The sequence below is a fragment of the Littorina saxatilis genome, linkage group LG12, assembly GCF_037325665.1.
Source record: "Littorina saxatilis isolate snail1 linkage group LG12, US_GU_Lsax_2.0, whole genome shotgun sequence".
Taxonomy (NCBI): Eukaryota; Metazoa; Mollusca; class Gastropoda; order Littorinimorpha; family Littorinidae; genus Littorina; species Littorina saxatilis.
Window position 1 is genome coordinate 6,281,451 of NC_090256.1, and position 13,943 is coordinate 6,295,393.

Consider the following 13,943-nt stretch of genomic DNA (forward strand, 5'->3'; position numbering starts at 1 on the left):
TTTTCTCAAGTGACTCAAAAATGGCTATGCTATTCAATTGTGGTGCAAAAATGTTCACAATGTTTTTACTATGTGTACAAATGTATATAAACGTACATGACTCCACAAACTTACCCAGACAAAAACATTTCAGCTTCTGCTTAATGCTGTTATGAACTTCAAGGCAGACACAGTTGTCTCGAGTAGAGTGGAGGCGATTCTCGAGCAGACGATTAGTGCTCCATATATGGGTCAATCTTTATTTGGTTTAGCCTCTCGCCAGTGTGTCTAAGTAGCCCGGATGTTCAAGTAACAACGGTCACTCCAAGACTAATTGTTGTGCCTCATCCAGTCCGATTCTTATTTGGTTGAGTCTGGCATCTTAAGACCCGTATCAGACGCCAGGCTATCATCGCTAGCAGCAAGTCACTTTCCAAGTATCCTCAGCGTTTTCAAGAAACAAGTCCTTTCTTCCGAACGGTTTGGGTTTTGCATTGTTCTAATTTTGAATATGCGGTAATTAGACTCTGAGCAATTGTTTACGAGGCCTGGGGAAGCCTGAAGTTTAGTTGGCGATTGTTTGATCTAAAATGTTCGCATCCTGCCTTGCCGACTTGACATTTGGTCAACTTGGTTCTATTCATCATGTTTTGAAAATCTTGTGAATTATTTCTAAGCATAGGCTATGCAGGTTCGCTACTCACCTTTATTTGGCCCAGTAAGTTTGTTTAGTTTTTCCACCCACCATCCCCTTCCTGCTTCCGCTAGGCTTGACATCCGGGCAGCTTGTTCACTTAACGGAATTTTCGCTACTCACCTTTATTTGGCCTAGTAAGTTTGTTTAGTTTTTCCACCCACCATCCCCTTCCTGCTTCCGCTAGGCTTGACATCCGGGCAGCTTGTTCACTTAACGGAATTTTAGTGGTCACCAGTTATCCTTCACTTGTGGAAGAACTAGAATTGTCTAGGATGTTCTTTGCAGTATGGTCATTTCATCACTTCATTTTTTATTGAGTTCGTCGCGATATAACCTTCGTGGTTGAAAACGACGTTAAACACCAAATAAAGAAAGAAAGATTTTTTATTGAGTCAATTCCATCGGAGTCCCTTGTCCATGATTACGCTTACTTCTGGTTCTACCTGGTGTGTGTATGTTTCGATCAGAATTTCTAGTCCATCCTTCAGCTCTATCCTAACTTGTGTATATATGTGTGTATGTATAGCTTGCAATTTTGCCCATCATTCAGCTTAATTCTAACCGGCGCATATGTATTTTTCTTTGTTGTTGTTGCTTTGTTTTTGGTACAGTTGGCTGAAGTTAGGCATGGTTATGGTGAAGATGTGGTTCCCAATGGGGAACATTTTTATTTGTAGTTATATTTTGTAAATTTTGGAGCTTATTAAGCTTGTCTAGCCCCCTGGACCATGGTTGAGCCCAATACAAACCACAAAAGTGGCCTGGTTCAGTGGTCCAGTGCCTCCAGTTTGTCAGTAGATGTAAAGCAGTGAGTGACGGATGGAGGCCTGGGTGGTAGGACAGCCGCGAGGGCAGTAAGATACTGTGGGTACCGTGGTGTGAGCAGTGGATTCTGTTCACAGTCAAAGTAAAGCCACCATAATAAAGGTTTCTGGTCACGCTTAGCTGGCAGACTGGGGGGGTCGGGAAAAAATTGATATTTTGTCTGATTGGTGTCATCTTCACCTAACCATGCCTTACTTCCCAACCAGTGCCCGTACGTAGAGGTTACATGCCGAGTCTCAGTGATTATTAAAAATAATGGTCGAAGTTGGCGGATCATGAAAAATGCGAGCTTCAGCGAGCTTTTTCATGACCGCGAACTGAGACCATTATTTTTAATAATCACTGAGACGAGGTGTGTAACCTCTTTATTCCTCCTTTCTTCAGTTATTCAAAGAAAACAGGAGTTTTTGTGCGAAAGTTTGATCGAATCCGAATCACTCAACCAGTCAACCTGCGATCGATTAATGCGCGGTTGTATAGTTCCGTGCAAATCATTCCATTCTGTTAACACTTCTTGTCAGTTTCCCTGTTTTAGACTAAAATCAAGTACACAGATATGCTGTTATTCTGCTGTGGCGGTAAAGGCAGATATTGTGTGTTCTGTTTATGTTTTAGTATCGTTTAGGATAATGTTCTTTGGTCAAATGGGACTAGCAGACGAACTTTTGCACCCGTGTTCCAACGTTAATTACTGTATGAAGTTCAGTTTTCTGGGGAAAATAGTGTATGAAACCGCTTTATGTTGTTTAAATTGATGAGATGTGTGCATTTGGTTGCGTGTGATCTGTTTATAAAATGAAATATTGTTGAAAACTGACCGTCGGATTGCAGTCAGTGTTGTCGAAGAAACTGCGTTAAAAGAAGGGGAACTACTCTTGTCGGCAAGAGTATGAGTTACTTGCCTTGGGAATTTGCTTGTGATGAACGGTGTGTGCACGGCAGATCTAGATTCAGAAAACAACCTAACTCATGGATTTTATATGGAGATTCATGTGTTCAGGCCTGTAGTTGTTAATTTAAATGCGGTATGTTTGTATTGTTTGCTCCAGAGATGTATATTTCGTACGTATAGAGCGTTCGGAACTTTTCAGTCGCAAAAGTAGTACCAAAACAGAACAGCTTCTCAACCCATTGCACTATCGAGGATTCAGGCTGTTGCTGGCTCGTTATTTGTTTGGTTGCTGGGTCATTATCGAAAAATAACTAGCTCTACAAGTTTACAGAGGTAAAGAAGCAGAGGGGGGAATAATACAAGATACATGCCATAACTGAAATTGTTGTAAATAAATAATGAAGAACCTAATTCTCCTTGTGAAGCTTGGCTGTTTCAGTCACGGTATTGTTATGTGTGGAGGTGTCTGTTTTGTATGGTCATAACAGTCGCACGCACAGTACCTGAGAATAGAATTTATTAATATAAATCAAGCAATCAACCAATGTGAGGCTTATATCGCGCGTATTCCGTGGGTACAGTTGTAAGCGCAGAGATTTTTAAAAAAATTTTAAATCTTTTTTAATATGCAATTTATATCGCGCACATATTCAAGGCGCAGGGATTTATTTATGCCATGTGAGATGGAATTTTTTTACACAATACATCACGCATTCACATCGGCCAGCAGATCGCAGCCATTTCGGCGCATATCCTACTTTTCACGGCCTATTATTCCAAATCACACGGGTATTTTGGTTCTATGCCTATACAATTTTGCCAGGAAAGACCCTTTTGTCAATCGTGGGATCTTTAACGTGCACACCCCAATGTAGTGTACACGAAGGGACCTCGGTTTTTTGTCTCATCCGAAAGACTAGCACTTGAACCCACCACCTAGGTTAGGAAAGGGGGGAGAAAATTGCTAACGCCCTGACCCAGGGTCGAACTCACAACCTCTCGCTAAATCATCAATACATGTTTGAAAATATTTTTGTAAATTACTGCTGTACTGCTCCCTCAAGATCTTTATAGGTAAAGGTACATGTATTCACTTGTTGACCCCTTTTCTTCAATTTATTTGTTTTTGGTTTTGATTTTAAAAACTTTATTTTTTTTATATCAGACATCTTTCATTCACGTACTGCCTAGTCTACAACCAGGGGAAGAAGGCTTGTCTACCCAACTTTACCCGTGTGTATACTTTCTTTTCTTTGTAAAGACCTATTTAGAAAGAGTGTACCTCTGAGATATTCACACTCACAGATTTTCCATCTCTTGAAGGAAGATAAACAAGAATTTTGTTTGTTTGTTTATTTGTTGCTTAACGTCCAGCCGACTACGCAGAGCCATATCAGGACGAGGAAGGGGGGGATGAAGGGGGCCACTTGTCAAGCGATTCCTGTTTACAAATGCACTAACCCATTACTTGTGTCCCAGCAGGCTTTAGTAAAACTAAATTAATACCTACTGGAAGATTACCAGTTTCCAGTATGTTAAAATAGGCTTAACCTATCTACTGCTGGACTTACATCAGAACACTAACAGATTAAACTATACATGAATCGCGAGACAAGCGGCAAGAGAAGAGATTTTTGGAAAAAATACAGGTGAATGAGCAAGAAGGCAGAAAAAAGAAAAGAATTCATGAAGAAAAAGAGAGCATGACAGGAAAGAGGAACCAAAAATCTACCTAACAGCAAACTAGAAAGCTCCTGCGGTTCCAAAAACAGGAGGGGCCTTTAATTTCATAACCGCAGTGCCCCACTGCGGGAAGATAAACAAGAACAGAACTGAACACTTCATGAAATTTCATTCAAAACCAAACACGTATCCTCTTGTAATTCAATGGCAAACATACGCACAACCTTTTACACATTAAAAAAAAAAACCATCAAACCATCAAACCAAACAAGTGTGTGCACACATGAGTGGACAATAAATATCACAGAATGACTGTAGGAACAAATATGACACAAAAGTCACAAACCATGGAAACTTCAGGCGATGTGAGGCACTAAAATTACCAAATTTAAACTTGGAGAATACATGGAATAACTTAGTTTTCTGGGTAGTTATTGAAGTGACTTATGAAAAGAAATGAAAAATATGTGAATACTACAGGACATAGACTGCCGTTGCTGTGGAAACTGGCTTAAACAGCGCCATATTGGATTTCTAGAAAACGGTTTTACAGCAACATCATACATAAAAAATGCTTAATATTTGGCACAAAGATACACATGACTTTTATCTACAATCATATAGAACGATTGTCTTTAGAAAAGACTACAGTTGAATTTATATTAATTTTTGAAATAAGGATTAATGAATATGCGGATAGAAATTCATTAATCCTTATTACAAAAATTAATATAAATTCAACTGTAGTCTTTAGTAAAAATATCGTTCTATATGATTGTAGATAAAAGTCATGTGTATCATTGTGCCAAATATCATGCATTTCTGATGTATGATGTCACTGGAAAACCGTGTCCTAGAAATCCAATATGGCGGCTGTTTCCATAGCAATGGCGATCTGTGTCCATTAATATTTACAATTTTTTCATTCATTGTTATAAGTCACTTCAATAACTACCAAGAAAACTAGGTTATTCCATGTATTCTCCAAGTTTAATTTTAGTGCCGCACATTCGAAAATGTATACACGCCCATCAACTATCATGCATGGCAGAGAACAATTGTGACTCGAACAAGTTTAGAACTTAAACACCACCGAACTCCAAATCAACGCAAGCCTAAAAACCAATATAGCACATGTATAGGCAGCAAATACGTATAATCAGGGAATATATGTATTCCCTGCAAATTTTATGGGATCAGTATTAACAGCTATTGTGTTTTCAGCGTAGCAATAGGGTCCGATATTTAGACGAGACAAGTATAATGCCGACAAGTCGAAGATGAGTTGCATTATACTTGTTCAAGTCTAAATATCGGACCCTATTGCTACGCTAAAAACACAATAGCGTTTATATAGATATTCTGACATTATATTCTGTGTTGAAATCATGTTTTTGTCAGCAACAACTACCAGAATGGGCAGTGTCGTTGATTGCAGACAATGGTTATAGCGCGCATATCCCTTTGCGTATGTATCCACGGAAATCACCGAACATTGAAAAACCCACGGACATGTATTACGGAGAAGACTCGAGATAACCGGATGTTTAGCATTACGTCAATATGCTAGGAATCATATGACGTCATGACGTATCATGCTTGCTTGCGTATATTCTATGTTCGAAAGTCTGACTTCTGTTGGGGATTCGCATGATGAAGACTGCGGTAAATCTGTAGATGATAAGAGAACAAGGATTGTCTCAGAAAAAACGACTAAATGTTTTAGACCGGTAACTTCATTTCAACATTGCACTATACAATGGACGTTGTATGTGACAGGAGAGTTTGCTGATTTTGTGTTAAATATTGGAAAGATCGTCTGCTAGAATCAGAGATAGGTCGCTTCAGATTGCAGCTTCTTGAACTTTGCAAGGTTTGTTGCCTGTTAAAGAACTGGATTTTACACGTAATGTATGTCATGTACAGTAAGCAACAAAAAAACACACACACAAAGCAAATGGCATCGTCTGTCGACTAGTCACAGAAACAAACCTGGCGAGGTATGCGTGTACTTTATACAAGTGGAAGAAACCGGAACCATGCGTCTTTGTTATTTTCGATATCGTTTGGATATCGGCAAAAAATTACCAACTTCCATAGCGTTATGCTTTGATGATCGGAAAAGGAATGTGTGAGACCATCCAATCACAGCCCCCGAATTCCCCCACGTGTCTATCAGAATAGCTATAAGTATACATATGTATATATAATTCTATTCCCTGATCACACCAATTCGTTGTAAAATATACTTTATGACTCAAAAGTTGATGAATATATCACGATGCATTATTGGGAAACGTAATGTATGTATACACTTACTGCTGCAAAGACCTATTTAAAGCAGAATACATACATCAGTGATATCCAAGTGTCATTTATATTTTATAAACCTGGTCAAGAAAAGGTTAAACGCGTTATATATATACCTTCGAAGGTTTAAAATACATGTAGCACATTGCACGCCATAAATATATCCAAAGAAATATGACAGAAAAGCACTTCAAATCGGTGTCAGAGAGCAAGCGAACAACAACGTAGTACGGGATGATGGCTAACAATCGCGCGAGGTCACGCTGACCGAGCGCGGTACCCCAAGAGTTCACGCAAGCAGCCTCGCTTCGCATCTCTGTATGTATGTCTCTGATTTAAACACTCACCGCTTGAGAACATCCTAGGTGCCCTCCGTAAAGAGCGAGCAATTTTCAAAGAATTTATTTTTGCATGGTTTATCTTACCCCTGAGCCATCGTGAACCTGTGTGATCCAGTTTCCCTTTTTCACAATGTAGTCGTCAGTTAGTAATTTGAATGCGACTTGATGTGAGCTTATCTGCAATAGCACGTTATTATGTACCTCTGACTATGCACGAAACAAACGGCTGTGGTTCACAAGAACTCTAGCGATGGCTTTTGACTGTTCAGAGGAACTGGCGATAGGCATAATCCGTCGTCTGCTACGAGAACCACGACCTTGCGTGACCCTGCTTCCAGGCTTTTCTTTTTTCAAAACTTCGAATTATATTGATCTTGTCTTGATGAAAAAAGAATTCTTTTATGATTTAAGAATGTTTGTGTAACAAGCTGTCAATTTATTATTTAGATTTTAAAAGTTAGGTCTAGCGCCAAAATGCACCACGGTCCGATTGTCCTTTAGACAATCCGCAAAATTAATTCTTTAAAAATTGCTCGCTTTTTACGTGGGGCACCTAGGATGTTCCCGTTTGGTAAGCGTTCAAATGGAAGGGTGTTTGTACTGTGTGTAAAAGCCTGACAGTATCTGTGATGGTTTACGGGAGGCTTTCTGTGCCTTTAAGTCAACATTTTGGAATTTTTGCAATAAAGAAAAGTATAAAAGAAGCAAGCAAACTAAAAACTGGCTCAAACAGTGCTACACAAAGCAGGAATACCTGAACATTGTAGAATAAAGCTTGGAAGCTACTTCTTTGTGTAAAATAACAATAATGACAAATGGAGTACATAAACTAAGATGTTTTTAAATTCAGTTATACTGTTCACACAGATTGAATGAATTGCAATGTGAATGTCAAGCGAAAGAATTTTTAAGGCGTGGGTGTCGTGATAACAGTGACGACATCCCATTATTTCCTTGGTTTAACAGTCAACAGTCAAGAAAGGGACAAAAACAAAAATTCAGTGGATTTCAATACTTTTTAGAAGGTAAAAGAAAAAATGTATAAAAACAATGTATGTGAAATCACATTATGGAAAAGTTTTGCTGGCCTAACAGAATAAAGCACCGCATAATTTTTTTAATTATTTTTAAAGGTCAGAAAGATCCCAAATTTGTTATTGAATCACCCAAAGGCTATGCCCTGTCAACAGTCATTGCATGCTCGACAGCTGCATCTGTCGAGAGAAAAACAATATCCCCATGCTTTTTCACAAACCCAGTTTTCTGCAATGTGTTAACACACTTCTCCTGGGCGTTGGAATAATACACGTTAATCCCAGCTGCCTGATATTTTGCGATGAGAAACTCCATGGCCTGAACTCCCATAACATCAACAAAAGGCACTGATGAGAGGTCTACGATAAGACTTGAGAATGGACCCGTGTAAGGCTTAACCTGGGTGCAATTCTGATCAACTCTTTGATGAATGTTGGATTTCACATCTGAGTTTTCTACTGGGGGTTCACTTTCTGTCATGATACTATTAGAATGGTGGATTTCAGTTTTCAAGGCAGCTCCATGTTCATCAGTATTATCAACATCTACTTTGACCTCTACAGAATGCTCTCTCTTCATTTTAATGGGATTTACACCTGTCTGTTTGAACACTTGGTCAGTCACAATTTCCGCGTTAGCAAAATACAACGCACTGTTTATTCTAACTACCTTGACCCCATCGATAGCTCTCCCACCCAAATACTTCTTCTCCGACCTCCATACACCATATTCCCCTGCTTGTACTTCCGACACCACATCCACTGCAGAAATCTGTGAGCGCATCAGGACAAAGAGAATGCAGGCCATAATCCCCACTAACAAGCCGACGTCCGTCTGAAGGAAGACCGTGGCAGCGCAGGTGATGACCCAAACCAGAGCGTCGGCACGTGACTTGCGCCACAGAGCGGGAACGGTGGCAATCTTGAGGAACATGGAGCGTAGGTTGACCATAATGATGGCGGCAAGCACGCACATGGGGAGGTAGTAGAAGTACGGCCCGATCAGCATAATGACCACCAACACCAGTGCCGCAGCAAACAGGGACGCCACCTGGGTTCTGCCTCCAGCACCATCCTGTCAATAAAGCGAAAGTTGTCAAATAAAGTAAAATAAAAAATAAAGTTAAATAAATAAAAGGTTTAAAGACTCATACATGTATGTATACATACAGACACATCATTTACAAGACTTCCTCCATGTAACTGTAAACCTTGTTTTTTTTCTTTTTTCAAAGTTTCTGTTTATTCAATCTGCAAGTTTTACCTTCTTTTACAGATTCCCTCCCTTGTAAGATCTGATTGTCTCAGATTTGTATCACTCTTGAAAGGGGAAGGCGGGGGTCCAACTAAAAAAAAAAGCACAAAAAACCCCAACAAACCTCAGTTGACAACAACAAACCAAATAATTTGTTCTCTCACCTGGACAAGACTGCGAGAAACTGACGGACCCGAGATGTAGCCGGAGAAGAAGGAGCAGAGCACGCTGACCATTCCACAGGCAAACATCTCCTGATTGGCGTCGATACGGTAACCGTGTTTCAGCCCCATCAGCTTCGCCATGGCAACGTTCTGAGTGAAGGACACTATGATGATGACGAGACCGTCCACCACGTAATCTGTACCCAGCGACAAGTTGGGGATTCTGGGACTCGGCACGCCCACTTTTATCTCCTTCACCACGTTCACCGAGTACTTTTCACTCAGTCCCGTGTATGTGAAGATTACTGTTGCAATGATCACCACAATCAGTTCAATTGGTATGGGAACTCTCAACTTCTTCTTGTACTTCTCGTTCACAAATCTTTTGACCGTATACAGAACTACAATGCACACTAGAGAAACGATGACAGTGGCAGGATTAGCGTGGTGAACATCTGACAGCATGAGGATCCACATTTTGATGAGTTTGAAGATTCCGTTTTGTTGGGGGATGTGGAGACCCAAGACGGTCTTGATCTGACTGGTTATGACATGGAAGGACACTCCTACAGTGAAACTGGTGATGAGTGCGTCGGACATGAAGGATGTGACTCGGCCCAAGCCAAGCTTGCCCAGAACAGCCAGGATGATTCCGGATATCAGCGTCACTGCCCCAGCCACCTCAATTTTCTTCTCATCACTGAGAGCTTCTGCAAGTTCACTGTTCACAGGGTCTGAGAACGTGGAGTTCAGAATCCCACCTACCGTGGATCCCTCAGTGGTATTCAACAGTGGAGACAGGGTCCATGACAAAGACTGAGCACTCTCATTGTCGACAATACCAAAAGCAGCTTTAACCTTGGTCTCATAACTGTAAAGAATGTCGGCCATGAGAATGGACAGCACAGCTACACAGCCCCATGACAGCTGGCGAGACGTTCCCAGGAAAAAGTAGGCCAGAGACGCAAACAGTGAAATGTACAACCCAACTATGGGGGGTAGGGTAGAAAGGTAGGCAAAGGCCATGCCCTGCGGAATCATGGTAATGCCCACAGTGAGTCCTGCGATCGCGTCACTTGGCAGATCCTCCCTCACATTGTAGCCCCGAAGAGCACTCAGCGTGGGAAAGTTCTTGGACAGGATGCCTTTGGCTGAACGTTTTTTCCACTTCTTCATAACCCATCTTTTCACAATCTCCTTGACTGACAAGTTGTCCTCCGGTTTTCTGTATCTCGATTCAAAGTCCAGCAAGTTGCGCATGTTGAGCTCACGGGCATCAGCAAGTTCTAAGCTCCCTGTGCTTGAACACAGGTAGTTGGTCTGTGTAATCAGAGGGAAAGAACTGTTTTGTCCATCACCCGCCACCCCCTCCTCCTCTCCTCTCCCCTGAGAATGGTTAGTCATGGTCACTCCTTTCTCTTTTTCTTCAAAGGCACGTTTTCTTTTCTGCTCTTTACGTGTTTGTTATGAAGCCAGGATTCTATTTTGCAGTCAAAGCACGAACTAGCCATACCTCAACATAGGAATACTTATAACACAACAGAAAGTTCCGCAGCGGAGGAAGCAACCTATCCCCTATTACTAAGCCAAAGCACGAATGTGTTACACGTGCAACCTGAAAATAGCCGTCAGCTGGCAGTGGCAGTCATAGTTCCACGCTAGTTAACACCGGCGTGTTTTATCAGTGCGACACTTTAACATGTCAACCTCATCGAAACGTGTCAAAGGTGGTATGTCAGAGTATGGATCACTGTTATCTGACCCGCCTGTCGTTGACAGCCGACTTTCAACGCCTGCAACTAGTGCAAGGGAGGTGGGTGTGCGCTGTCAGGTTTGTCAACCACGCACCGGCGTAACTTGATTTAGAAATCCGTTCGCTGGAGTTGTTGAAGATTTGCTATATTATTGGTAATTCAAACTGACTTCAGAAAAAATCCGAAAATGTGTGTGGATAAAAAAAGACCAGCGCAGAAGAAAATGCATTGTTTTTTTCCAGCTGTTGTTTCTAGTCACGAGCGTTCTGCTCGCTTGTTTACAGCACAACACATGGCGGAAGTAGAATTCTCGAATGTTGTACGAGACGTGATGTCATTGGTCGACTTTGTCCACTAAATGAATCTTTTGACCAATCAAGCGTAATCTTTCTTTCACTACTAGGCCGATTAAGAAATCGTCTGCTGTTGTGTATTATTTTGTCACTAATGGTTTGTCATCAGCATAGATCCCATACGTCCTCACGGAATATATCCATACTTGTGTGTTGACATGTTTATCTCTTACTCTCAGCTGTTCTATCGACATACCAGATTGAGATGCGTGTGTGTGAGTGTGCGTGTGCATGCGTTTCCATAAACTTCTGTTTACTGCTCACATCAGCATTGTGCTACTAAAATAATGTGGATCTCGATAGGGAGCCAATCTGGTTCTCCTATACACAGCTTTTATCTACCTTTAATGTGTTCAGTATTCGAATGCAGCTGACAATTGAACAAAAAATAGAAGTTGGACAAGGCATTATTAAGTACTCTAGTGCATGTTACTGAATATATATATATATGTGGCACAAGGGAAAAAAACCCACATAACAAAAATAAAAACACAAACTCAAAACTCTCACGATTTGATCATGTTCAGGTTCATTCACTTGTCTTCTGCATGTGCGTGTGGCTTAAATCATGGCATACTGCTTGACCTGTATGATATTTAGTGTCTGAATTGGGGTCGGCCCGCTATTGCGCGGGGCCGCGCAATAGCGGCCCAGCCCCTCTGAATTATGCAATACAGAGAGGATAATACTAGTCTACATGATAGGGCTTGCTGTCATAAAAGTTGCTTTGTAAATATTGAAATGTGAACGAAAGCAACCATTTCAATAAAGGGAAAAACGAGTGTAAACCTTGTATGACATAGCAAGCCCTGTGGTATTCTGTTTATCTTATATTCTGTAATTGTGTGCCTTCTACCTCAAACTCCAGACAGCTCCGTAGCTTTGAATGGACTTGCTTTTGAACTTCAACCATTTCACTCGACTTTGCATTTATTCATTTGCATGAGAAGTAGTTTGCCTTTTCTAACATTGCGAGGATTTACTTTGAACATTGCGCTAGTTACATTTTGAGCATAATGTGTTCAATTCCAAAGAAACCATTTGTCAAAAAAGATAAAAAGACATAAATACAAACCTTGCGCTGTTGTGTCACTGGGGTCAGAGTGTCGAACTTGATGACGATTCTTTTAAAAGGTGAATTCTCCGACATCAAAAGCGAAATAGGAATTGTAGCATAAGTTAATGTGTTGGTTCTCAAAATTCTTAAGGAGGAATCAACAAGTGTTTCGAGAATGAAGTTTGTTTCAGTGACTTTGTCATTATGAGCAGTTCAAAATTGCTTCTGAGGTCTCAGCCAGACTATGGTTCGATCCAACCTCATTTACATGATCAGGGGTGGGACTCTCTTGTGATGAAAAAAGAAGAAATCCTTTTTTTCTAGGGGGGGTCGGGGGCATGCTCCCCCAAAAATTTTTTAAATGGTACATTAAAATCTGTGCAATCTGGTGCATTCCGAGACTAAAATTCAACTTGTTTGGATCAGGTAAGACGGGCGCGGTGGCGTGGTGGTAAGACGTCGGCCTCGTAATCGAGAGGTCGGGAGTTCGAGTCCCGGTCGCTGCCGCCTGGTGGGTTAAGAGTGGAGATTTTTCCGATCTCCCAGGTCAACTTATGTGCAGACCTGCTAGTGACTTAACCCCCTTCGTGTGTACACGCAAGCACAAGACCAAGTGCGCACGGAAAAGATCCTGTAATCCATGTCAGAGTTCGGTGGGTTATGGAAACACGAAAATACCCAGCATGCCTACTCAACGAAATCGGAGTGAAGCTGACTATGCTCTCAGAGTATAGTGTGGGGAACCCAAATGGGCAAACGAGCTCACACGTAACCAGACAATTCTGGAACGCTGAAGAAGAAGAAGAAGGATCAGGTAAAAAAGACATTCTCCTCACTCCCCCCCCCCCCCCCCCCCCCCCCAAAAAAAAAAAACCACCCCCCAACCAAACAAAAAAACCACTTTCACACAACAATGGTAACATTGTAATGGTGCATATTTACGTAATCAATCAATCAATCAATCAATCAATGAGTCTTATATCGCGCATATTCCGTGGGTACAGTTCTAGGCGCTCTGCAGTGATGCCGTGTGAGATGAAATTTTATACGGCCAGTAGATTGCAGCCATTTCGGCGCATATTTACCTTTCACGGCCTATTATTCCAAGTAACACGGGTATAGGTAGACAATTATTAACTGTGCCTAAGCAATTTTGCCAGGAAAGACCCTTTTGTCAATCGTGGGATCTTTAACGTGCACACCCAATGTAGTGAACACGGGGGGAGGTTCGGACACCGAAGAGAGTCTGCACACAAAGTTGACTGTGAAATAAATTTCCGCCGAACCTGGGATCGAACTCACCCTGACAGCGGCCAACTGAATACAAATCCAGCGCGCTACCAACTGAGCTATATCCCCGCCCCATGTATCCATAATCCAATACTGGCAATAGTATGATCCAAGTGACGCCCCAATGCATTGAAGCTCAAAATGACTATTAGTTATCAGGAGTTTTCAGTCAGCACAATTTAACTCTCAAGCCTCCAGTGTTCTGTTACATCTTCACTTCTCTCCATATCATTCAGTCAACAAGTTATAGATACTGTGATGAAATGGGACGCGGAAAAAGATTACTCCAGCGGAATTCGTAAGTTGTGT

At 41.3% G+C, this 13,943-nt stretch overlaps 1 protein-coding gene across 1 annotated transcript; it reads right to left on the bottom strand.

Annotated features, from left to right (window-relative positions):
- Positions 1-7,369: 7,369 nt before the first annotated feature.
- On the bottom strand, positions 7,370-11,233 carry LOC138981140 (prestin-like). The gene is made up of 2 exons (XM_070353978.1): positions 9,181-11,233; positions 7,370-8,836 (listed from the first exon to the last, which is right to left on the bottom strand). Exons 1-2 carry the CDS (start codon positions 10,582-10,584, stop codon positions 7,901-7,903), a joined length of 2,340 nt encoding a protein of 779 aa, XP_070210079.1. The 5' UTR covers positions 10,585-11,233; the 3' UTR covers positions 7,370-7,900.
- Positions 11,234-13,943: the final 2,710 nt, after the last annotated feature.

Coding starts and splice junctions, on each gene's coding strand:
- LOC138981140 (XM_070353978.1), bottom strand. CDS start 10,584: ATGACTAACCATTCTCAGGGGAGAGGAGAGGAGGAGGGGGTGGCGGGT. Junction 8,837..9,180: donor TTTCTCGCAGTCTTGTCCAG/GTGAGAGAACAA, acceptor CTTTATTGACAG/GATGGTGCTGGAGGCAGAAC.